Source organism: Zasmidium cellare (genome assembly GCF_010093935.1).
Source record: "Zasmidium cellare ATCC 36951 unplaced genomic scaffold M409scaffold_23, whole genome shotgun sequence".
Lineage (NCBI taxonomy): Eukaryota > Fungi > Ascomycota > Dothideomycetes > Mycosphaerellales > Mycosphaerellaceae > Zasmidium > Zasmidium cellare.
The window spans coordinates 19499-44927 of NW_022986967.1; the positions used below are offsets into that span (position 1 = coordinate 19499).

The 25429-nt window shown below is 55.6% G+C and overlaps 8 protein-coding genes across 8 annotated transcripts; 4 read left to right on the plus strand and 4 right to left on the minus strand.

The window, feature by feature from the left end:
- Positions 1-2: 2 nt before the first annotated feature.
- On the minus strand, positions 3-6182 carry M409DRAFT_24422 (uncharacterized protein; the record flags this gene model as incomplete). The annotated part of the gene is made up of 1 exon (XM_033807236.1): positions 3-6182. One exon carries the CDS (start codon positions 6180-6182, stop codon positions 3-5), a length of 6180 nt encoding a protein of 2059 aa, XP_033665924.1.
- Positions 6183-6373: 191 nt separating this feature from the next.
- On the plus strand, positions 6374-7261 carry M409DRAFT_24423 (uncharacterized protein; the record flags this gene model as incomplete). The annotated part of the gene is made up of 1 exon (XM_033807237.1): positions 6374-7261. One exon carries the CDS (start codon positions 6374-6376, stop codon positions 7259-7261), a length of 888 nt encoding a protein of 295 aa, XP_033665925.1.
- Positions 7262-7460: 199 nt separating this feature from the next.
- M409DRAFT_67348 (uncharacterized protein) lies at positions 7461-8571 on the minus strand (the record flags this gene model as incomplete). The annotated part of the gene is made up of 2 exons (XM_033817357.1): positions 7461-8087; positions 8167-8571. The coding sequence occupies 2 exons, from the start codon at positions 8569-8571 to the stop codon at positions 7461-7463; spliced, it is 1032 nt and encodes a 343-aa protein (XP_033665926.1).
- Positions 8572-9235: 664 nt separating this feature from the next.
- M409DRAFT_67349 (uncharacterized protein) lies at positions 9236-14944 on the minus strand (the record flags this gene model as incomplete). Its single annotated transcript, XM_033817358.1, has 1 exon — positions 9236-14944. One exon carries the CDS (start codon positions 14942-14944, stop codon positions 9236-9238), a length of 5709 nt encoding a protein of 1902 aa, XP_033665927.1.
- A 566-nt stretch (positions 14945-15510) lies between these two features.
- Positions 15511-19548, plus strand: M409DRAFT_67350 (uncharacterized protein; the record flags this gene model as incomplete). Its single annotated transcript, XM_033817359.1, has 1 exon — positions 15511-19548. One exon carries the CDS (start codon positions 15511-15513, stop codon positions 19546-19548), a length of 4038 nt encoding a protein of 1345 aa, XP_033665928.1.
- Positions 19549-20034: 486 nt separating this feature from the next.
- On the minus strand, positions 20035-20718 carry M409DRAFT_24427 (uncharacterized protein; the record flags this gene model as incomplete). The annotated part of the gene is made up of 1 exon (XM_033807238.1): positions 20035-20718. The coding sequence occupies one exon, from the start codon at positions 20716-20718 to the stop codon at positions 20035-20037; it is 684 nt and encodes a 227-aa protein (XP_033665929.1).
- A 986-nt stretch (positions 20719-21704) lies between these two features.
- Positions 21705-23252, plus strand: M409DRAFT_67352 (uncharacterized protein; the record flags this gene model as incomplete). The annotated part of the gene is made up of 6 exons (XM_033817360.1): positions 21705-21711; positions 21834-21864; positions 22003-22058; positions 22115-22145; positions 22199-22970; positions 23022-23252. The coding sequence occupies 6 exons, from the start codon at positions 21705-21707 to the stop codon at positions 23250-23252; spliced, it is 1128 nt and encodes a 375-aa protein (XP_033665930.1).
- Positions 23253-23959: 707 nt separating this feature from the next.
- Positions 23960-25231, plus strand: M409DRAFT_67353 (uncharacterized protein; the record flags this gene model as incomplete). Its single annotated transcript, XM_033817361.1, has 1 exon — positions 23960-25231. The coding sequence occupies one exon, from the start codon at positions 23960-23962 to the stop codon at positions 25229-25231; it is 1272 nt and encodes a 423-aa protein (XP_033665931.1).
- Between the last annotated feature and the right edge of the window lie 198 nt (positions 25232-25429).

The window sequence follows — 25429 nt, forward strand, 5'->3', positions numbered from 1 at the left end:
GCTTAACCACCGAAGTCCATCTTGAGCGCGATGGTCGGCTCTCTTTCGGCGCTGAAGTCTTGCCGCGAACTGCGATTGCTGGCCTGAGATTTCAAGATCGCCTCCATGAGCTGCTTCTTCTCGCCCGCCATCGACCCCACGAAGCTCCTAAAGGTACCGTTGTCCGTCGCGGCCAGCTCGAGCAGCCTTGCCGCGATTCCAGGATACGATGCCTTTCCATCCTTCGCGGCGCAAGTCAGAAAGACGTTCATGGCGAGCACCACAGCAGGCGGTTTACGTTCCGCAGGAAGCTTGGCAGAAATGTACGTCGTGAGTGTCTGTCCCATCACCGGCTTAGTCTCGTCCATGCCCTCTAGGTCAGGAGCTTGAAGCATGAACTCCACAGCGTGTTGAAAAGCCAGGCGGGCGGAGACGTCTTGCACGAGAAGCGTCCTGTAGCATCCAGCGGCTACCTTGGTTGTCATGGGAGCAGCCAAACATTCTCGCAGCTCGCCGAGAAAGCGCAGAACCAACGGATCTTTTTCGGTGTCGAACAGAGGCTGAGCCGCGGACAAGAGGATCGTGATGGCGAGTAGTGTGTTCTTCTCACAGGGCAGACTGGCCTCGGACTCCCGCTTCTGTGCATTTCGTAGGATTGCAAGCATTCGCTTCAGCGCGTTCTGTAGCTGCTGCTTTGTCTCTGGACGCTCATCTTCGGTAATGCTTGCCACAAAGCGACGGAAGATGGGCAGAGCCTGGGGCAAGACCACAGCTTGACACGATGCTGTTCCGAGGATTGTGACGAAGATATGCAGAATGGACGCATGCAAATCCGTTTTTATGACAGACGGAAAGACTTCGGAAACATCGACAAGCGCCTGCAGCGAGGACCGCACTAGTATGATGGCTTCGTCTGATGACTCTAGGTGCGCAGACACAGGTGTATCTGCTAATCCGGGTACCAGCCCCGCGATGACCAGAATGATTATGCGTGTCAGCTCGAAAAGCTGTTCGATGGCATCATCAAACTGTGCCTCGCCATTGACTGGGGTCTGTTGGCCTTGCCTGGAGGAAGGATGCACCAGACACAGATTTCGAGCAATGTCGACGATGACAGCTTGCATTGAAAGGTTCTCCGTCAGAACCATTCTGTCAAGCAAATCCATCGTCTCGGAGAAGACAACTTCTTGATAGACCGCATTTCCAGATACTGAGGGGCGAAGAATCCTTTTCAAGGCCGCAAGGATGTCCAGGTTGCGCTGTCGTGTGAGTATGTCGTCGTCACCGCTTCGCACAGCGAGGGACTCGAATGCGAGGCCGTAAAGCACGAAGAAGAAGGCGACTGGCTCTTCTCGGTAGTTGATGCCAGTGCTCTTGCGGGCGATGGTCCCATTGACCTTTTCCTCGCCTTCTCCGCCCGCGCCGTCTGACTGTTCAATCTGCTTGTTGTCGAGAGCATCAAACACAAACTCGCTGTCTTCATCAATCAAGCTGGCAATTGCGTCGACAAGACTCAGCCATGAAGCCTGGTAGAACTTGAGCAAGGTCTCCCGATTCAGAGCCGCGTAGACAGTGTCCAAGTCACCTGAAGTGGCCGGGGTCGCAGTTGTCGCCGAAATGTCAGGCTCGAATCGCAAGCGTGCATATTCTCGTAGTGATGAAATCCACAGCGGCACCAGCTGAGCAATATGTGGTCTCACCACATCTTCCAGGTACTTCTGCTCCGAGCTGGCGATTTGCAGCTCTGCCCAGGCCGAGAACACGGCCATTCGGACCATGACCTGTGCATTTGCGCTCAAGCCCTTCAGATCACCAATACTCGCAGTGTCTGCGTCTCGCGAGAAGCTGTCCAAAGCAGACACCAAAGTCTTGAGAATACGTCCCATGCGGTCAATGTCCGTGACAATACCTGTTGCGATGAAAGTAGCACATACATTCACCGCTGCGGCGGCCAACTCTGGTGACGAGTCAGCAGCAAAGGCAGGCGTCAACGCAGAGCTGATTTGAGCTTGGTACTGCTCCAAAAGCATTGCCTCTTGAAAGTCTGGGTCCGGTGTCCGGCCAAACATCTTCAAGATCTGGTCGATGATTTGCATGCCCACCACACGCAGCGCTGCCACTCCAGCGGTAGAGGCAGAGAACGCAATTCGAATCACGTCGCCAACCTTCTGCTGCAGAGCCGCTTCACCTGCGCTCTCATCGCTCACAGTAGCTTCTTTGCGGATCGTGGCAATGAGGTTGTGCATGCACTCCATCGCAAAGAGACGAACCTGCCATCGCATGAGCTCCTGGGTCGAGGATGGTGCTTCAGTCTCATCTTCCTTGGTCGCGCCAGCAGTCACAGCAAAGCCAGCGACTTCTTCGTCCTGTAGATCGGGCCCAGCCGTTGCAGTCGTGCTCTTGGGTACAGCAGTCTTTGGCTTATCTACCTTGGCCTTCGTCATGGTCAGGATGTTGTTGCATCTCTGTATCCAGTCCGCGGGATCACTGGAGCCCGTTTGCTGCAGCCAGTTCAGGAAAACGTTTTGGATGAATTGCTGAGAGGGGTCGTAGTTGAGGTACTCCCAGAGGCGGTCTTCAAGGCCTGGACGAGCAGTCTTGATTATCTCGGGGGCATCGCGCCGCATGAGAGTAAAGAGGCCATGAAGGGCCAGGCTTGCAATTTCTGAAGAGGTCGAATCCACATCATCTTGCAGTCGTCGTACATACTGCGTAAACTCCAAATGTCCAGGTGCATACAGCGAGAGATGTTCCAGGCACCGCAAGCTCTCGAGCAGTATGGCAGTTTCTTCCTCCTCAGAGAACAGTCGCACGAGCGTGAGAATCATATCTCGCGCTTTCGCCATGTCTTGGAGGTCCGGACCAAGCACATTGATAAGGGCATCAACGCCGCGAGCAATGGCAGCTGTCACAGGTAGATCCATTGACATGTTTGAAGCTGCTTGAGCGACTGTCTCGACATTGTGGCTGTCAGAAACATAGAGTTGACTGAGCATGCCGATGGTACTTGTGACGTATCCCGAGAAATTCAGGCCTGCCGACTCTGCGATCGAGGCAAGGCTATCGACCGCCCAGAAATGCACCAGAGGATGAGTGTCTGCCGCAAGTGACATGAGGATGCCCACAATGTTCTTCATGTGCAGACCAGCTGCCATGCCACCCAACTGAGAGTGGATTTGGGCAAGAGCCGCGGCGCATCCAGCTCGTACATGTGGTTCACGATTGCTGACAATTGTCTCCGTCAAATGCGTTACTTCAGATCCAGTGAATGCTGTGCCAGAGCTCGAGCAAAGGTGACCCAGCGCCGCAGATGCTATATGCCGTATAGACTGATCCGAATCCTTGATGCAGATGTGCAGTAGGTTCTGCAGCCCCTTCTCCGCCTGCACGCTTTTCAATTCTCCTCTGGGTGGCCCATTATCTCCGGTCGCCACCCTGAGAGCTGTCAAAACTGCAAGTGCCACATTGGCAGTGATGGCGACTTTCCTAGCCGGCTCTTTCTGTAGCGAGGTCGCACTCAGCGAGTATGATATCTGCTCCAATGTGCTGTCTTGAACCTTTGGGCTTTGCAAAGAAAGACATAGACCGAATGCCGCAATGGCCGCATCGACGGCCTCTGTTGCAGGTGGACAAGGCATATCGTTTTCACCATCTGTTCCATTCAAGTAGATGCATGTTGGATCGTGCTCGGCAGAAGCGCCAATAGGGGACAATATCGTTTGGTCAATCTCCGCTTCCTCGTCCGAACGACTTGCCCAGTGCCTTGCCAAATGGCCAGTACTCGGATCTCTAATGTCAAGACCTCGTATTCTTCCAGTGACGCCAGAGCCGTAGTTGTCGCCCAAGTCCCAGATGCTCTCAAACGTGCTGGCAGATGCAGCAATGGCAGCGGCCAGCGAGCTCGGTGCTTCATACTCAGAGTCAGAGAATGATGCGACTGCGAGAGGAAGTATAGACGAATGAGCTGTCGTCTCAATACTACCAGCAGGGCTGAGAGTGAGGAGCTGCGAGTAGCATTCGAACACTCGGCGTCGCACCATGACTTCGTAGTCTTGTAGTTGCAAAGCAGCCGAAAGCCGATTTGAGGGATCATCGCTTGTTCTCTTTGTAGGCAGACTCTGGAGAAAGCTGACAGTATTCTCCAGCATCGTAGACAGTCTTCGAGAGATGTCAGACGTCAGTAAGCGCTGGTTATAAGTGAGGAAAGCCTTGATGGAGCCGAGGGCACAGTCCCGAACATGCGCAAGATAGCTGAGCTCCAACATAGTCCTTTTGCTAATGTGGTCGTTAGAGACTGGCTTGGGAAGAGCGTTTCGCCAGAGGAGCATGAGTTGTGATAAATGGATCTTGACGAAGTTGGGCCCCAGGGACATCAATCCACCGATCATGATCCATGCCACTTGAAGCTGGCAGCTGGAGACACGTAGATCCGAGCTTCCACTCGTCTTGAGCAGATTGGTAGCCTGCTGGAGGACACGAGCATAGACGTCGAGGGAGCCATAGAGGGGATGTTGGCTTGAGGTGCTAAGGATAGCAGCAAGACCATAAGCATATCCCGTACAGCGTCGTGGAACCTGTCGGGGCCCACCAAGGAGACCCAGCTCACGATTGACACTGTTCATGCAGATGGTCACCGTTGGCAGCAGCTGCTGAGGGCAAGCCAGCACAAATGCGCGCATGGCCTTCGCCGCGTAGATTTGCACCGTGAAGCTTGGGTGAGGTAGCGCTTGCAACAACGCCTCTCGATAAGTCTCTGCGATCGTACCAATGGCTGTGTCCAATCGTTTCGTGAGGGACGTCAAAGCACTGAGAGCACCAGTGAGCACTGAATTAGAGGGCTCTGGGCGTTCTTTGACACTTTGAGGGTAATCCTTGATGATGTCGTTCAACAGGAATCGGGCAGCGTTGAGTTGTGCTGTCTCTCCGAGCAAGCTGCCCACGACTTGTTCGAGGATGATTCTCACAAACTTTCGAGCCATGAGCTGCCGGTATCGATTGAACTGCCAGCCTTGGTAGTCCAGAATATCCTTGAAAAGGTGTCGGGCGATTTCACCATACTTCTGCTCGATCACACTCTCTCCGACTGCGCGCAATACCTTGATATAGCACACGGCGATACCTGCCCGGCCTCTATTGGGGGTTGACGCTTTGCAGAAATGCGTTGAAAGAAGTCTCAAAATCTCCAATAAGCTGTATGACAATGCAGTCGCAGGCTTCTCTGGAGCTGGAGAACCAGATCGCTCAGTTTCCTCCTCAGCTTCATCCCCAACGGCAGGCTTCTTGGACTTCTTCGGTTTTCTCAGTTTGGGCACGCCATCTTTACTTGGAGATTCAGAATAGCTCTTCACCAACTGTGTCGCCAGACAAGACGCAGCTGCATGCCGCACATTAACGGAGGAGCTCTCGATCGCCTTCAATATGCCAGCCTGTAGCTTCTCGAAGTCATTCGAATTGTCGAAGTATGAAGTCCACCGCACAAGCTGCTCCATGCAGTAGCATGCGCTGGCCTGGACCAGCAGAGATTTGTCACCACCCGCTGCGTTTCTCGCCTGTTTCCAGATCGCACGTCCAATGTCCTCATCGATCGCGACTGTAATGCCTTTCACGATTCTGCCACAGGCTTTGAAAATTGCACTTCGCATCCCAGCATCCGTGGCCGCAGCCTTCAACAGTTTCAGAATAGCCGTACATGCCAGGGGCGACATACTGATGGCACTGTCACCAGCAGCATCGAATATAGCTCCCAGGCAGTACACCGCAGCATGCTTAGCCTTTGCTTCCTTCTCCTTCCCGGCGTTGACAATGGCCACCATATCATTGATCGACTCATACAGGACTTTCCTGCTGCCCTTTGTGAATATCCCGGAGAAGCATCGTCCGACGTTCTTTCGAATCACCCTCGTTGGCGCCGGAGAGGTGAGATTGACGATCTGAAGCAGCTCTTTCTTGATTGCGCCTTGCTCTGCGGTAACTTCGTCGTTCGTGATAGCTTCGACATGGCGCGCGAGGTCGGCCGTGAACGTCAAGAGGTATAAGCCCTGCTGTTCCGAGGGTAGAGAATGGAGTTTCTTCACGTCGAGCTGAAAGGGAGATGTTTCGCCATTGGTAGCTGTGGTGGCCTTGTTGGAGTTTGTCTCTGGCGCTGCTGGCGCTGATGTTGCTGGTGTTGCCGGAGCTGGAGGCGGTGTTTCTGATTCCGCCATGGTCGTTGGGATTCAACTACGGTATTATGCGCTTCCAAACATCATCAAAGTCGTCAGTAGTGGTCGAGTAATGGCGAGGACAGAGCTCACATGCTTGTGAGGTGTGCTTCCCCTTGTGAGCGGAACCAGCTCCGCACTTTGACTTCCTGTCCAGCTTCGACCTCTCCTCCTGTTTCTCTCCACCATCCATCATGGCTCCAAGCAGAGGCTTCCAGTGCATCGTCGGCAGGCAAAATGTCTCGTTCATATGCCAGAGATGTTGGACACGCAACTTTACCAGCACAAGCCAACTCCAATCAGGCCACAACCGGTGGTCGAAGATCAAACACGACAAGGCGAAAGTCGATGCTGGAAAGAACCGCCAACGATCCATCTTCGCGCAAGAGATAGCAACAGCATCGAGACTATTTGGTCCAGATGTCAACATGAACCCACGACTGGCCGACCTCGTGACGAAAGCCAAGCGAGAGGGATTCGCCAAAGCATCGATTGAAGGCGCTATTGCTCGTGGACAAGGACGAAGTTTGAGTGGAGCGAGTTTGGAAAGCGTGACGGTGGAGGGTATCTTACCAAACAATGTCGCCGTGATAGTGGAGTGTGAGACGGACAACAAGTTGAGAACCCTAGCTGAAGTTAGGCTTATTATGAAAGAGCACGGCGGAAGCACCACACCTTCAAGTTATCTATTCGCGAAGAAGGGCAAGATCACTCTTGAAGGCAAAGAAGGGCTCGGAGCAGACGAGGCGTTAGAAGCAGCTCTCGAAGCTGGAGCGACAGACGTAACCGAGGATGAAGATGGGCGAGTGGTGATATGGGCTGAACCAGCCGAGACCAGGGCAGTTGGAGACGCCATATCGAAAGCACTAGACGTTCAGATCGCGACCTCGGAGATCATCTGGGACCCCAATGAAGACACGAAAGTCGGCGTGCCGAATGAGGAAGCTGCTGACGAACTCGGCAGTTTCGTCGAGAAGATGCACGAGCGCGAGGCTACTGTTCAGTCTATTTCGCTGAATGTGTCCCAAGGAAACCTCACCCTCGACGCCTGGAAAGACCTTCAGAGTCGACTCAACGCCTAGGGTCGCTGCTGATCGGTGGAATGTAGCATATGTGTACAAAGCAGAGGCAAGTTCTTAACAACCTGCTCCTACACTTTCTCCTGTCAATATCCTATCACATTCTCTGACGAGAACCCCTTGTTTGGCGAAAAGAGACCAAATTTCTTGTCATATCTCTCATTCCACACTGTTCTATCCCAAGCCTCTCATCGCCTTTCAATCACTCCCTCACCCGAAAAACAAGTTTCTTCCCACTAACCCTCTTCGCCCTCAAATCCTCCATGGCCTCCGGAATCGCCTCCAGCCCACCCTCCCTCAGATCAACCGGATGCGGCCTCACCTTCCCCTCCGCCAACAGCCTCTCCGCCAAAATCGCAAACCCCTTCGAGTACTCAAAATCCTCCATACTCGCCGGATTCATCACCCCGAACTGCTCCCACGGCTCGCCCATGAAGGAAAACCCGGGCGTGCTGAACATCTCCACATCCTCGCGCGGGCATTGTGGCACCAGCGACGCCGAGTACTTTGCCTTCGGCGCGAGGACTTTGGCGCAGAAAGCCCCCGTCTCTTCGGTCGAGATGCAGTCGACGCAGAGGTTGAGGGAATCGCCGACGAGATCTAGGATTTTCTTGGGTGTCTCTGGGTCGTGGTAGTCGAAGATGTGGGCCGCGCCGAAGGACTTGCAAAGCTCGAAATTCTGCGGCGAACAGGTCGTGATGACTTCGTAGTTTGACAACTTGGCGAATTGTGTCAGCATAGTGCCCATGGCGCTGGAGCCGCCGTAGATGAACATCCAGCCGGGATTCTTCTCGGCGCGGTCAGGCCAGGGGAGTTTGAATTTCTGGTACTACAACCACAAAACCCGCATTAGCAACATCTTCACCACCGCCACCAAAAGCCACATGGAAAAGATCCCGAGAACCTACCATACACCTCCCAGTCGTCAACCCCGTCACCCCCAGCGTCGCCGCCTCCTCCCACCCAAGCCCCTCAGGAACCCTCCAAGCAATATCCGCCTTGACAACGACCCACTCAGCAAAACACCCATTCTCCCGCTCATGCGGATCCGCCGGCCTCATCGCGCCACAGACCCTCTCCCCGACCTTGAAGTCCCTATGCACCTCGCTGCCGACCGCCTCGACGACGCCGGCGTAGTCGCAGCCCAGCAGCGTGTCGGCTTCGCCGAGGCCCCAGTCGACGACCGCGATGTCCGCGGGGTTGAGCGCCACCGCGTGGACGCGCACGAGGAGGTATGTGGGGCGGAGGCGGGGGAGGGGGCGGTGCGTGAGGAGTGGGGGGCCGTGTTTGGAGGAGAGGGTGAGGGCTTTCATCTTGGTGGTTGTTGGTGGGGGCATGGCGCTGGAAGGAAGTGGAGAGGGGGAAAGCAACTCAGCGGAACCATCACTGCGTCTAGAGCGTTTATGAAGATGATGCCAATGCCACGGAGACATACCACTTCGCGGAGACATTCCTAAGCAGTCGCGTAGCACCGACTCACCAAGACCGAGCCAAGTAAAAGCTGAGAAATCGTACTCGGATAGGGATGTGAGCATGAAAGGATTGCCTTTGCGGGTGCGGTCGAGGGCTCACATGCATTAGCGTGGCGGGTTCAGCCCAGCAAGAAGGGCATGAGACCAAGACCTACACTATTGCCTGACCGAATATTGTCATTCAAGATCCTCAAGCTTCGGAATTGGAAGTCATAGACATCTCTCGAGAACCTGGCCACCTCTCGTGCCCATCATTAATATACCTTTTATACTACAGATAAATTCTTCCCAACCTTTTCCTCATATTGTAGGAAGAGAGAGTTGCGGTGATTCACACAAAGACGTACACTCTTCCCGGTATCCAATGCAAAATGCTCGTTTTCCTCAAGACATGTCTCCTTCCATCGTGTGTGTACGCAATGCGTTCAGGTATCTCAACGCAGCGAATTTGCCCTCGAACGCCGTAAATGCAACCCCCTTCCGCATTCATCCATCGTTGCAGGTATTACTTGGACTGCATGACATCAACGTACCTCCCGCCTTTCTTCTTCCCCTTCACGGTGCCGGCCTTCCTCTGTCCGGGACCTGGCGGCCCGCCTAACAGGTCGTCAAGGCTGCTAGCGTTGCTCATGCTAGTGGGTGGACGGCTGGGAGGTGCTGAAGGCGGCCCTGAGGAGTCGCCTCCGTTCAGCACTGTGACAGCCGCAGGCATCGGCGGTCCATCTCCAGAGGCAGGCGTGCCACTTCGAGAGTACGGCCCTGAAGGAGGTCCCATCGATGGAGAGCCAATTCCTGATGGCGGTGGCCGGGCACCCATGGGAGGCGCAACGATCCCGCTTTGACTACCAACTCTAGAAGGGGGTCCTGAGGGTGGTCCCATCCCGCTGACAGCTCTGCCTGGAGGACCTCCTCTTGGAGGCGGTGGTGTTGAAGCAGCCGGTGTCGCGGCCTCGGCACCTCCCTTCTTGTTGACCCACTTCTTGAGGTTCTCGTCATAATAAAACGAGTTCTCCTCGCCGAGTTTGGCTTTGTGGACCGTCGGCATGCCCTCATCCTTCTTGCCACCGAACCATCCTCCGAGCCAGCCTTTCTTGTTCCCGGCTTTAGCCTTGTCGCGAGCAGCATCCGCTTCTGCCGCCTTCTTAAAGGCATCGTCGGCCTCGCGATCTGCTGCTGCCTTCTTCATAGCCGCGGCTTGCTTTGAAAGTTCGTCATCGTCATCGTCATCCATCATGCCTCTTCTCTTTGGCTTTGTAGATACGTCATCATCAGCTTCCGGTTCAGGCTGATATGGCTGGTAGGATGGTGGTTCGTATCCACCGCTGGGTGGTTCGTATCCTCCCATTGACGGCTGATATCCACCACCCTCAGCATCAGGAATTGGCTCCTCGTGTGCGCCGAAACCATTCGGTCTGGCGAATGCATCTTGCTCATCCCCAACTGGCATTTGCGGTTGCTCAGGGATCGATGGTTGATAACCATATGCAGACGGCTCTTCAGCAAGCACGGGCCGAGGCTCGTAGCTTCCCGAAGAGAACTGTGCAGATCCACGTCTTGAGTCTGACATATAAGGTATGCTGTAATCCGACGCTGCCCTACCTGCTTCGGGCCTTGGGACTGCAAGAGGCTGGACAGCTGCTGCCGCTGGTGCGTAGTTGCGTGCTGATGCTGACGCTGGCCGTTGGGGCGAGGCTGGGCGCTGGGTAGCGCCGAACCCACCAGTGGCCATTGGAGCGTACTTGTTGCCAACTGCACCAGGAGCATACTTGCTTGGAGCAGATGATGGCGCGAATTGCTGGGGTGGAGTAGTCACCGGTGCACCCGCACCATATGGCATGCCACCGCCGACCATCGGGTTGTAGAGATCTTGTACAGAGCCAGAGCGACTGATCTGGCCGGAGTCTCCGTTGACCCTACCGAATGGACCACTCATCATATCCTCGCTTCCAGCACCCGGGCCTGAGCCGTTGGAGTCTTGATCGTCGTCGCCGGATACGAACTTGGTGAACCAGCTGGCCGCCCCGGACGAAACCTTGTTCATGGCACCCTTGGAGAGCAGACCAGCAGACCCTGCTTGTGGGGTTTGGGACAAAAATGCATTCAAGTCAGTCACAGCCTGCGTAAACGTCGGGTGATAGTAAGGCGACGGCCGGGTAGTTGACGTATAGGCCGTGTTGATGTGGTCACAGTACGATTGCGCTTTGCTCTTCAATCCAAAAGCAGCAAGCTCCTGAGCGTGGATGAGCTTGTACGATTGCAGATGGGGAATGTAGTGGACTGCAGTGCTTGGCGCCGATAGAGAAATTGCCCATTCGTAGATTTCGGTCAGGAGAATCGCGTCCACGTCATTGGCAAGGCTCTCGTTCTGGCTTTGGTGATAGGCACCAAGAAGCACAAAGTTGGTCTCAGGGTTGTCGGCACCGTCGTGCTTAGCAAGCTGACGGGTGAAAAGGTAGCAAGAATGTGCAGCCTCTGCTCTCCCATATCCACCCAAAAGCTTTCCCAATGCTAACAGTGACTGGCCATCAGACGGAGTTCGGTTGCCTGCTACCAGGCCCAAGGTCTCGCGCCATTGGTCCAGTCCTTCAAGTGGGTTGCCAGAGGCGGATCTGTCCGACTTCGACACCATTTGAAAGCCAGCGCGAGCGGATGGTGGTACAAGCTCGTCAACGCATTCGTCCGAGTTCCCTGCAAAGACTTGATACAAGGCAGCCAAGCTTCTAGCGTCTCCGCCAACCGTCTTCACCTGTGATCGGACAAACGATTGAATGATCTGCTTCCAGGTCTCAGGTCCCATTGTGGATGCAATCAGCATAGCATGTCCCCAAAGTTTCTTCTCCTCGGCAAGCCACACAGCTCGTTCCCGTTGTCCTTCAAGCAGAGCCTGGCGCAGCTGCAAGATGGCAGTTCGATCAATAGCGTCTGCTTGAAGATCAGGCTTTCCAGACGCTGGACTTTGAAGCTCCATGACCTGGCTCATTTGAGCCAAGTTTGGAAGCAAGACAGCGCGAACCTCGTCCTCGATTTGTTTGCTTCCGTCGATGTGTGCATCATGTTCCACGAAGAGTTTGACAAGCTTCCACAAAACGACCTTCTCTTCGGTGCGTTTTTTGAGGTCGGGGTCCATGTTGAAGTCCATCCTGACGCTGTCGTTCTGGTGCTCGAGATCTTCAATCTTTCCAGACATCCATGAAAGCACGTCCTTTTTCCTCCCCTTTGCGCGCGCAGTTAGAGGGCCTGGGAATTTGGCATTGCGGTCGTCCATGGGCATGAAATTTGTCGCTAGCTGAACACTGACGGCACCTGGAGTGCACTTGATGTTGGGAATGCCGTTTCCGGAGGCGTAGAATGGCGTCTGCTTCGGGAAGCTACTCAAAATGCCTCCAGACTCTCCCCACTTGAATATGGGATGGCCTTTCCATCGCTCCAGCGGATCTTGCGCCCGTTCGTCTTGAGGTGTAGCGTACGTGAACTCTCTCGAGAACTGCCGACGGTGAGGTAAGAACGTTGGCTGAGAAGTTGGAGCCCCTGATCCTGCAGCTGAAGATGGCCGAGGTACAGACTGCACAGAAGCATATCGTGGCATCTTCATGACACTGGGTGGTGACTGGGTCTTCGGTCGCGGAGGAGGGCTCGTCAAGCTGGAGACTGCGGGAGGCCGCGAGTCTATTGGTGAGTAGCTGAGACTGGCTGACCGCTCTGGCGACATTGTGCCAGACGTGCTGTTTGTTTTTGGTGGCGACGCTGGCATTTGGTGCATGCTTCGCGGCATGTCATTGGGAAGAGCGGGCTGCGGCTTGTCGTGTTGGAAAGCGAGTGGGCTACTTGTCCGGGGCGCAAATGGGTTGGCATTCTGCACTCCTGGAGGCGGAGCCGCTGCTGCAGGTGCTGGGGCTGGTCCATACTTTTTGGACGGCGCTGCTTGCGCTCCGGGCGCTGGAGAATAACGTGCTGCTGCTGCCGCGGGCGCCTGGGGGGCAGTGGGAGGAGCGGGGGAGAATCTACTTTGTGTCTGTGCTGGCGCTGGCAAGCTGCTAGGAGAATAACGTTGGTTCTGTGATGGCGCTGGCGGCTGTGGCTGCGGTGGAGCTGTTACTTGCTCGGGGAACAGAGGTGTCTTGTCGGGCTGCGTCAAACCTCCATACATGGGCTGCTGCGCTGGCGTTGGTGGAGCGGCGGGTCTCTGATTAGGTAGTGCAGGCGGTGCTGCAGGCGGCCGAGATGGATGCTGCGGGGGCATTTGGGCTGGCAGAGCAGGAGATGGTTGCAACTGGGGTGTGTAAGCCCCCGATGGACGAGATCGAACTTTAGGTGCAACTGGGAGGTCTTCGAAGAAGCCACTTTGTGTCCTCGGAGTTGGCTTGGCGGCCGGAGTACCGTTGGCAGCAGTAGGAGGAGGCGGCGGTGGAACAGAACCTGAACTGGAGTTTGGAGGGGTGAGACCAGTAGTAGGAACGGTTGGCGGTCCTGAAGGAGGCTGGCCTATTTGGGAGGACATGCTACTGCTCCTCATCGGCGGTGTCGGTACTGCTTGAGGTGTGGGTTGGGGCTGTCGCGGCCGTTGTCTGGGCTGCTTCACGACATCCATTGGAAGATCGTACGGTGACTGGTAACCGCCTTTGGCCTTGTCTACAAAACTTTGAGACGTCTGGGCGCTTGGTCGTTGCGGTGGAGTCTGCTGCTGGGCCGGAGTGCCATGTCCGTACACATCGTAGAGCCCTGTGGACGGTGTGCCAGCTGATCTGCCATGGCCTTGGCCAATTGACGATGTATACGAGTTGCCTCGAGACGCCTGCGGCGTTGGTTGTTGTGCCGCCTGCGGTACGTATGAACTCGCTGTTCGCTGTGGTTGGGCCGGCGTATGTGCGATAGGTGCTGGTGCAGGAGCAGCATTGACGTCCAACTCATCTTCAAGGAATCCAGGGTCATCATCGTCGAAGAAAGCTGATGGGTCCATGTCGTTCGTTTCCTCCAACATATCATCATCATCGAGAGCTGCTTGCCACATAGCTGCCAGGTCTTCTTCCTGCTTGTCCTCGGGGACGGTCACTGGCGCATCTAGAGTTGGCAATTGCTCAGGTTCTTGAACTGGCACCGACGTAGCAGCCTCCTCTGCGGCCGCCTTCGGCTGTCCTAGCAACTCGCCGAAAGTATCATCTTCGGCAGTGGATCCCCAGCCGTCATCTGCGGCTGCTGTGGTATGAGGCACCTCGGCAGCTTGGTCTTCCGTCTTCGACACGGGAACGTTCTCGTCGCCGAGAAGCTCCCCAAACGTCCTGTCATCTCCAGCAGAGGGCCATTCGTCCGAGATAGAAGCTTGTGATATCGGCTCCTCTATCGTAGTATTATCCACTGGCGTCTGCAGTTCCGTGAAATTGGTAGTGAAACTTCGGTCGATATGTCCCAGCTGAGCTCTGGCTTTTGACATAGGCTGTCCAGGAGCAGAAGCTCCGTCAAAGTCCTCCAGAACTGACTCTTCGTTTACAGCCCGCATAGTGGTTTCCCGTTGCAAAGGCTCCAAAGTCGGCTGCTCCTCGGGATCCTCCAACAATGGGGCACTGGGAGCCTCATCCACAGCGTCCTCCATGTCCAACGTCTCACCCTGATGCTCGTAGCCGGATCCCGGCCGTATAGTGCCCAGCTCTTTCGTGAAATCGTCATCCGTTACCAAAGGAGTTGCCATTCCCGGAGTTCCTATGAAGAAAGGCTCAGGCATGTGCGCCGCCAGATGCTCGCTCTGCTCGTGCGCAGACTCATCTGGCTCAAATATGGGGTTCTCATCGTCGCCCTCGATGTCGCCTATCCGTGGGACATCCAAGTCAGTGACGGTACTAGAGTCGCGCCTGCTCACGGGGCCCTCGGCGTCGGATTCTGTAGCGGGTATGCGCATCACGTTGTCTGGAGGCGCGGCCTCGAAGCGCTGCTCGATCGCATAGCTCACAGAAATACTGCTTTGTCTGCGACTAGGCGATGCCTCATCCTCGTCCTGCTCTTCCAACGTGTCTTGCGGTTGTCGCCGAGCCTTTTCTGGCGTTGGGCCTGGATATCGGTCGAAGAAGTCATCGTTTGATGCGGTCGACGTGTTCCTCGCATGACCGCGATCCGAGTTGGGTCTGAAAGCAGGATTCCATGATGCCGAGTCGGACGGGGGTGGTGCCGCGGCAGAGGTCGAGGTCCAGGCACTGCCGAAGTTGGGGTACTCGTCGTCGCTCATGGCGGAGGTGGTGGTCGGGGGATTAGGGGGTATCACAGAGCGAGGGCAGGATTACTGGCCATGGTGTCAGCATGCGCGCGCAATGGTGGCAGAGGTGCAGTAGTTGTAAGAATGGCCGATGCAAGCTGGCCACCCCGTCCATCCCTCCCTGAACCTTGCTGGCCGGAGTTAAGTGGACGTACCTGTACAAGAGGGCGCAAATGGCAGAGACGTGAATGAATCAATCTAGAAGGTCATGGCAGGCATTGCCGTGCTCGTTCGCATGGGATGCGCGTAGCAGGAGGAGTGTCATCGGAAAGGAGAGAGGCAGTTGATGATCCGCCGTCTTGAGGGCTCAGGATTCGGCTTTGGCTGCTGCTGATTGGCCACCGCGTCCTCCGTCTTTCGTAGGCCCTCGACATGTGAGCAGCACAAAGACACATGTCCTGTAACAGTAATCGACGGCCAGCAGATCAGATCTCCAACCAGCCTCTGTCCTATACGGACTGTAATCGACAAAAGGGGAACATCTCCAACCAAATCGTCCAACCAACAACACCACGTACTTCAGGGCAATGAGATGAGGCATGACAACTCCCAACGGCTACCACAAACCGCATGCCCAAGACGACCCGTATGCCGACGACGATGAACGCGACTCGGACCTGGACTTGGACTTGAACGAGCTCGACCCGCAAACCACCTCATCTGCGCGAAAAGCACCTTCGCGGCAGCCTAGCTCAGGCCGCATCAGCTATGACTTTGGCGCAAGAATACCGCTGAGGAATCTACGGTTAGGGGGGAGAAGGCGGCCAAGAGACGAAGATGCAGAAGATCTACAAGCCTTGGTGGGCGGGGACGAGGAGGAGGAGCGGAGGAAGAGGGTGAGCGCTGCCAGCTCTGGACTGTCGACAAGGGACGATGATGCGCCGTTGTTACCACACGCGAATGGAAACGTTAGACGTGGCTCTCAGCAGGCGTTGAATAGCTTGGGGCTCTCCGGGAAGAAGAAGAAAGGCTTCTGGGCTTATCTACCCTTCGTCAAACGGAGTTCCTCGATCGCCTTGCCTTCTGCTGCGGAAGAGGAGCCTGAGGACGACCACGATCCTTCGGCGACCCGAAACATTGTTGTTGGCCAGCGACAGGCCACACGATTCCCTGCAAATGCCGTGTCGAATGCCAAATACACGCCTTGGTCGTTCCTCCCACGAACGCTGTTCAACGAGTTCAAGTTCTTCTTCAACATGTACTTTTTACTGGTAGCGTTGTCACAAATCATACCCGCTCTGAGGATCGGCTATCTGACGACCTACATTGCCCCGTTGGCATTCGTCATAAGCATTACACTGGGAAAGGAGGCGTACGATGATGTGTACAGGAGGAAACGGGATAATGAAGCAAACAGTGAGGCCTACAAGGTCTTGCGATTTGAAGAAGGCGCGTTGTCAGCTCTCAACTCGAAGAGTGGAGGCAAGAAGAGGAAGATCAAGAGCATGACAGAGAAGAAGAAAGGCAAGCGGAGAAAGGTGTCCCTGGACAACGACAGTGCTAGACTACAGCAGGCTGAAGATGAAGAGTACAGGACTGAAGACACGGAAGCGCCCTCAGCAGGTGTAGTGGAAATTACCAAGCCCTCGAGAGATCTGAAGGTTGGCGATGTTCTTGTCCTAGGGAAGGATCAGCGAGTCCCAGCCGATGTAGTGATTCTGAAGAGCTTCTCCACGGAAGCAACCACTCAGCCAGCAGAAGACACACCTCGTCAGTCAGAGGCGGAATTGCTCGACATGGGTGAGGCTTCGACATCTGCAAGTCAGAAATTGCAGGCCGAAGCGGCACGAGGAGCAGAGCTGGACAATGAGACGACTTCATCCGACCCCAGTGGAGGAGGCGAGGCTTTTATTCGTACAGATCAATTGGATGGTGAAACCGACTGGAAACTGCGGCTGGCCTCGCCTCTTGCCCAGACATTACCAGCCAGCGAGTATGTTCGTCTTCGAGTCACCGCAGGCAAACCCGACAAGAGAGTCAATGACTTCGTGGGGACCATCGAGCTCGAACCAAAGCAGCGACGAGGCTATGATCCTCCTGTTGAAGACAACGAAGCACCTCAGTCTGATGCACTGAAGACGAAGTCAAGTCCTCTGAACATTGATAACACAGCATGGGCCAATACCGTACTCGCCTCATCGACGGTTGTACATGCTGTGGTCATATACACAGGGCCGCAGACTCGCGCAGCACTCTCCACATCACCGTCAAGATCAAAGACTGGTCTGTTGGAATACGAGATTAATAACCTCACAAAAATCCTGTGCTTTCTGACGGCAGCATTGAGTATTGTCTTGGTGGCGCTCGAAGGGTTCAGTGAGCGCGAAGGGAGACCATGGTACGTTGCAGCGATGCGATTCCTCATCCTCTTCAGTACCATCGTCCCCATATCTCTTCGTGTCAATCTTGACATGGGAAAGAGCATTTACGCCTACTTCATCCATCGAGACCAAGGCATTCCAGGTACTGTTGTGCGAACGAGCACGATTCCGGAAGACCTCGGCCGGATTGAGTACTTGCTTAGTGACAAGACCGGAACATTGACACGGAATGAGATGGAGCTACGAAAAGTACACGTTGGCACAGTCAGCTATGGCGGAGATGCCATGGAGGAGGTCAGCAGTTATGTCAAGCAGGCATTTGCATTGTCGGATGACGGTGCTTTGTTCAGTCCTTCATCAGGCTTCAATATTAGCGGTGGCACGAGGACAAGGCGAGAGATTGGCCTACGCGTTCGTGATCTCGTGCTATCACTGGCGTTGTGCCACAATGTCACTCCCACGACGGAAGAGGACGAGTCTGGTGAATCGAAAATATCTTACCAGGCATCATCACCGGACGAGATCGCTATTGTGCAATGGACGGAGCAAGTGGGACTTCGACTCTCCCATCGTGATCGCAAAAGCATCTCGCTGCAGTTCGTTGGCGATGAACGTACGGTGGTGCGGGTTGAGGTATTAAATGTCTTCCCATTCACAAGCGACAGCAAGCGGATGGGAATCATCGTACGCTTCATTCGTGATCCCACCGACCGTAAAGACGAGTCTGGAGAGATCGTCTTCTTCCAGAAGGGTGCTGACACGGTCATGAGCACCATCGTCGCTGCGAATGACTGGTTAGATGAGGAGACTGGCAACATGGCTCGAGAAGGTTTACGTACTCTCGTGGTAGGCCGGAAGATGTTGAGCGCACAACAGTTCTCTGCGTTCTCGGCTGCCTACGCAGAAGCCTCTCTCAGCTTATCAGGCAGAGACGCGTCCATGTCGAATGTCGTCAAGCAGCATCTTGAGAAGGACCTCGAATTGCTGGGAGTGACCGGTGTCGAGGACAAGCTTCAACCTCACGTCAAGCCCTCTCTGGAACTCCTCCGCAACGCAGGCATCAAGATCTGGATGCTGACCGGTGACAAGGTCGAGACAGCAAGATGTGTGGCCGTCTCATCCAAACTCGTCAGCAGAGGCCAATACATCCACACCATCGCCAGCCTGAAACGAAGAGACGCCGCTCTCGATGCCCTGAGCATGCTCCACAACCAACCCAACGCCGCTCTCCTCATCGATGGCCAATCTCTCGCCCTCTACCTCTCATACCACCGCGACGCCTTCATCACCCAAGCCGTCCGCCTCCCCGCCGTCATCGCCTGCCGCTGCTTACCCACCCAAAAAGCCGACATTGCGCACCTCATCCGCGCCTACACCAAAAAACGCATCGCCTGCATCGGCGACGGCGGCAACGATGTGAGCATGATCCAAGCCGCCGACGTAGGCGTAGGCATCGTAGGCAAAGAAGGCCGACAAGCGTCCCTGGCCGCTGACTTCTCCATCACACAATTCGCGCACCTCACCAAACTCCTCGTCTGGCACGGCCGCAATTCCTACCGGCGCTCCGCCAAACTCGCCCAGTTCGTCATGCACCGCGGCCTCATCATCTCCGTCTGCCAAGCCATCTTCTCCATCGCCTCGAAATTCGAACCCGTCGCCCTCTACCGCGACTGGCTCCTCGTCGGCTACGCCACGGTCTACACCATGGCTCCCGTCTTCTCCCTCGTGCTAGACCGCGACGTCGACGAGGGCCTCGCAAACCTCTACCCGGAACTCTACAAAGAACTCACCAGCGGCAAATCCCTCTCCTACCGCACCTTCTTCATCTGGCTCGCCATCTCCATCTACCAAGGCCTCATCATCCAAGGCGGCTCCGAGCTCCTCGTCCCGGGCTTCAGCCTCAAACCCACCTCGGACCCCACCACCGGCTCTGACACCACCCTCTCCACGCCGGGCTTCAAGCGCATGGTCGCCGTCTCCTATACCGTGCTCATCCTCAACGAGCTCATCATGGTCGCGGCCGAGATCACCACCTGGCATCCCGTGATGATCTTCAGTATCCTGGGGACGGCCGGGGTGTATTTTGGGAGTTTGCCGTTCCTTGGAGGGTATTATGATTTGGAGTTTGTCCTGACGTGGGGGTTTTGGTGGAGGGTGGGGTTGATTGCGGTCGCGAGTTTGGGGCCGGTGTATGCTGGGAAGATGATAAGACGGGTGGTGAAGCCGCCTAGTTATCGGAAGGTTAGGGGGGTGTAGTCCGTAAGGAGAGGGGGTTATGGTATTATTTGAGATGTATATATATATGGAGTTATGGGGACGGGATGGCATTAGCGTAGCATTTGAAGTTTGGTCTATTAAAGCATTGTCAACTTGTTGTGTTCTCTCCTAGTATCAGTGTCGTGTGCTTGATAGGATTTCGAGGCAACATTAATAAGACGATAATGACGGAAAAGGCGAATGATGTATTTGAATCATCTTATAATACAGGTCGTTGCTTTCGTGATGTCTCTAGCCGTATTCTGACGGCCGGTGTGTGTCTATAGTCATTCGCTCGTGTCAAGCCTCAACTGCTGAGGAACAACCAACACGGAGCGGCTCTATTTCTCTCGTTGACGAGTGACTATCGTCATAGCCCTGGTGACTTGCCCTTTGTCCTCCTCTCATGAGCCAGCCAGCCTCTCAGCGAGCACCTCGCCTCGTAGGACTTGGCACATATCCCCGTATCTCCCTATATCCCCTCCTTCACCCCCTCGCCGCCGAGAACTCCCTCAACGCCCGCATCAACCCATCACAAGCCTCCATATCCGCCGCATCCACCCCCCTCCTCTTCCCGCCCCACACGCCCTCAGGCAAACTCCTCTCCAACTCATCCATCCCCGGCTGAAAATTCCTCACCTCACTACTCAACGCCCCAATCGCCTTCTTCCTAACCCCCGCATCCTCATCCTCCGTCGCCAACCGCGCAAGTCTCGGCACGCCACCACTCCCAAGCAACACCTCCTGACTCTTGACGTTATTCTGCACGGCGGTCGAGCAGCACGCCGCGGCGTTCTTGCGCATTTCGGGTTCGGAGTGCTCGAGTTGTTGGAGGAGCGGCGGCCAGAGACCCATGCTGTCCATGTTGTTGGCGTTGTCGATTTGTTCGATTAGTTGTTCGAGGTTGTCCCAGGCGATGAGTTTGTTCGCGAGGGAGATTTGGGAGAGGGGGGCTACGATGGCGCTCATGGCTTCGCGCATGCGGTCGGCGTCGGAGGGGCCGCCGAGGAGTTCGGCGAGCATTTGGGAGTTGAGGCCCCGGGAGGGGTCGCGTTGTTGGGTGGGTGCGTCGGTGGTGGTGGTGGTGGTGGCATTGTTGTTGCGGGTGGAGTCGCTGTTTTCGATGCTCCATTGGAGGAGTTGGTTGAGGGATTGTTGTTGTTCTGACATTTTTGGTTGTGTGTGTGAGTGTAGCAGTCGTGTCTTGTCTGCGGACTTGTGATCGAGAAGTTTTGGGGGGTGTAGAGAGCCTGGATGGGATAGAATAAAATCATTCACTTGTACCTAAAGATCAAGAATTCGTGAAGAGACTAGCGCCTTCCGGCACTTTCTGCCAGGTTCCTTCCCAATTCGGCGGGCTGACTCTCATTAATTAATCATGTGACTTGAACAGTCAGATCAACTCGTGTGATCCTTTGGAGACCAATGTGGCTGACTTGATATTTTTGAGTGTCTGGTGAGGAACGTTGGCGTTGCCGTTGGGTGTCGAAATGTTGAAGTCGATGGCGGGGCAGTGCCGCGGGGCATGGCACGTGCACGGAATGGAAAAAGGGGACAACGACGCAGGTGGCGGTGGGAGGAACGCACTGCTGAATTTCTGCCATACGCAGCAGCGGAGGGGCGCGGCAGATGGTATGAGAAATCGTAGATAAGCGTACGACTCGGATTTGTTAGTGGCCCCGTCTTCGTCAGCCATAGCAATTGAGCTGCCTGAGAGAGACGGCGATGAGAGGCAATGCCGGCGGTCTTGGCAGTGAGAAAACGCGCGTAAGAGGGTGACGAACGGGTGGCACTGAAATAGCAGAAGGCAGCCACATTCATAGCCGCAGTATCTATACATGCGTGCCGCCGTATTCAGCGCAGTGCATGTCCATGTCATCGTCGGGCCAGCTGAACAGCCATCGCAACAGCGCCTTCTTCCAGTCCGGTGCGTGGCCAGCAGTTGAGCTCTAAGCGAACGCTAGCGCCTGTGGCTTTGGCTTTTGGTGCCGTGCTTTCCTTCACCACCGCTTCACCGCACCGCACCCTCCACCTTCAACTCTCCGACCACATCCTTGCGACTACCCACCAACACACCACACACCGCGAACGAGCGAGCCCAGCAGCGCTCCTCATCCCAACACCACTCCCACCGACACCCACCCACATCCCTCGCCATGGAAGGTAAGCTGCTCTCGCTGCGACGCTGTCTTATGGCTGCCTCGAGCCTCCATCCATCACCCGCCCGCTCCTGGCGCCGTTCCATCTCCAAAAGGACACATGGCTGACTCGATTGCACTCTACAGAAGAGGTCGCGGCATTGGTCATTGACAATGGGTAAGACGCCGTCCGCCTGATCCTCCTTGCGCTGTGCTTCAGCTGCCATTCGACGTCATCCGCACGCACGCTGCAGATATGAGACGAATTGGCAACACACCGCACAAGCGACGACGATGAGAGCTGACACTGTCCCAGCTCTGGTATGTGCAAGGCCGGTTTCGCCGGTGACGATGCGCCACGAGCTGTCTTCCGTGAGTGATCCCACTATCACCTACAGACCAGCCGCAGCTTGCTGACACCACCACAGCATCCATTGTCGGCCGACCGCGCCATCATGGGTATGCCATGAATCCTTCCTCGAGTTCGCAGCGCAATTCTGACAAGAGCGCAGTATCATGATTGGTATGGGTCAGAAGGACTCGTACGTCGGTGACGAGGCACAGAGCAAGCGTGGTATCCTGACTCTGCGATACCCCATCGAGCACGGTGTCGTCACCAACTGGGACGACATGGAGAAGATCTGGCATCACACTTTCTACAACGAGCTGCGTGTCGCTCCCGAGGAGCACCCAGTTCTGCTCACCGAGGCTCCCATCAACCCCAAGAGCAACCGCGAGAAGATGACCCAGATCGTCTTCGAGACCTTCAATGCCCCCGCATTCTACGTCTCCATCCAGGCCGTCCTCTCCCTCTACGCCTCTGGTCGTACCACCGGTATCGTCCTCGACTCGGGTGACGGTGTCACCCACGTTGTCCCCATCTACGAGGGTTTCGCTCTCCCACACGCCATCTCCCGTGTCGACATGGCCGGTCGTGACTTGACCGACTACCTCATGAAGATCTTGGCTGAGCGCGGTTACACTTTCTCCACCACTGCCGAGCGTGAAATCGTCCGCGACATCAAGGAGAAGCTCTGCTACGTCGCCCTCGACTTCGAGCAGGAGATCCAGACCGCCAGCCAGAGCTCGTCCCTCGAGAAGTCCTACGAGCTTCCTGACGGCCAGGTCATCACCATTGGCAACGAGCGTTTCCGTGCTCCAGAGGCTCTCTTCCAGCCATCTGTCCTCGGTCTCGAATCCGGCGGTATCCACGTCACCACCTTCAACTCCATCACCAAGTGCGACATTGACGTCCGTAAGGATCTCTTCGGCAACATCGTCATGGTCAGTCATCGCACACACCTACAATTGAGACATGCAGCTAACGTTTTCTAGTCCGGCGGTACCACCATGTACCCAGGTATCTCCGACCGCATGCAAAAGGAAATCACCGCCCTCGCCCCATCCAGCATGAAGGTCAAGATCATCGCCCCACCAGAGCGCAAGTACTCTGTGTGGATCGGTGGTTCCATTCTCGCCTCGCTCTCGACCTTCCAGCAGATGTGGATCTCAAAGCAAGAGTACGACGAGTCTGGCCCATCCATCGTCCACCGCAAGTGCTTCTGAGCGCCTTGTCGGACGACGGTTTTTGCAAAGCGTTGAGCAGGCGGTGTGGACAGGACTTGTGGCAATACTACTACGAAGGACTGGCTTCTAGAACCAATCGCGGTTTCTCGCTGCTGCGGTGGACAATGGCGCGGTTGGTGGGAATGGTTGGAGCAGGATGCAGCACTCTAGGCGGGCGTTTTAATGCTTGACTAGTCGAAGCATCTGCTAGTAGACTACTGCTTGGGAACTGAAGTATGCCTTCTATGGCGAGATGACAAGATCAAAAATGCAATGCGACACTTGTTCCTTTTACCCTCGTATCCACCTTCAATCTGGTAATCGATCTGATGGCGTGTGTGAAGAGTCCGTGCAGGGCTTCCAAGCGTTGACTTTGAACCTCACTTCACGCCGACTTTGCAGCAATTTTCTCACACATTAGTACGAGTACTGATATCCGCCATCTGCTCTGATATGATATGACATGGTGGAGCATTTTCTGCCCTGACGATCTCGACTGTGACGTAAATCTTATGTTTGGACAAGCTCTCAGAGGCCACAACCTGACCTTGAAGAGAAGTATCACTTTTCTTTTCACTCCACCATAACCACACTCTCTCCTACTCTCACAAGACCTCTTCAAAGTGGCCAACAGGTCTCTCCAACGACTCCGACACTTCACATCCCTCCACTCCATCCCAAAGACCACCAAATCTTCCTTCGCCACAATGGCCACGGCGAACGACGGCAAGAAAGAAATCGTCATCATCGGCGGCGGAATCATAGGCTGCACGTCCGCCTACTACCTCACGCGACACCCCTCCTACGACCCTACCAAACACAAAATCACGCTCCTCGAAGCGAGCAAGATCGCGGGCGGCGCGTCAGGGAAAGCGGGGGGTCTGCTGGCGCTGTGGGCGTATCCGAGCAGTCTCGTGCCGCTGAGTTATAAATTGCACAAGGAGTTGGCGGAGGAGCATGGTGGGGAGGAGAGGTGGGGGTATAGGAGGGTGCATTGTGGGCAGGTGGATTGTGTTGGACGGGGGATTTCTGGAGGGAGGGGGAAGGGGCGGAGTGTGCCAGGGAAGGAGGGGGAGATGGATGGGAACGAAGAGAGCAATGTGTCCTTGCAAAAGAGGAGCAAAGACGCCTTGAACAAACTCCGCGCCAAAGGCATCCCCAAAGACCTCGACTGGGTCTCCCCCAACTCCCTACGCGCGTACGAGGAGATGGGCGACCCGAGCACCACCGCCCAGGTCCACCCGTACCAATTCACCACCTCCATGGCCTCCCTCGCGCGGGAGAAAGGCGTACAGATCCTCGAGAACAGCCCCGTCACAGCGATAAACTACTCTCCGGACGGATCCTCCGTCTCAAGCGTCACATACACCACCCCTTCCTCCAACAAACCGCAAACCCTCCCCACAACAACCCTCATCATCGCCTCCGGCCCCTGGACGCCACACATCTACCCCACCGCCCCCATCTCCGCCCTCCGCGCCCACAGCGTCACAATCCGGCCCTCCCGCCCCGTATCCGCCTACGCCCTCTTCACACAGATAAAACTCCCCTCCCCTTTCCCCGCCAACAAAGCCCACTCCGGCCAAATCGTCACCCCGGAGATCTACGCCCGCCCCTTCACCGAAGTCTACGCCTGCGGCGAGGGCGACCACCTCGCACCGCTCCCGCCCACCTCAGCGGACGTGCAGGTCGACGAGAGCAGATGTCAGGATATCGTAGATTCCGTGGGGAGTGTGTCAGACGAGTTACGGGACGGCGAAGTCACAGCCAGACAGGCGTGTTATCTCCCCTCGGTGCAGGGGTCTTCGGCGCCGTTGGTGGGGTTTACGGGGTCGGAGGGGGAGGTCATGGCGGTCGGGCATACGTGTTGGGGGATTCAGAATGCTCCTGGGACCGGGAAGTTGGTGAGTGAGTTTGTTTTTGAAGGGGCGGGGAGGAGCGCGAAGGTGAAGGGGTTGGATCCGAGGAATTTTTTGTAGGAAGATGAGGGGGGGAGGGTGGGTGTAGGTTAGATTGTTAGAGTAATTGGTGGTTGGTGGTATTTACAGATTATATAAAAACGATCGCGTGGCTACTCTCTCAAAAAGACCGCTCAATTGGAGAGTCTTGCACGTGGAAACAACGAATGACCCGCCCTTCTTCAACGTACTCAACTACTAGTCAAATGATCGACGGCC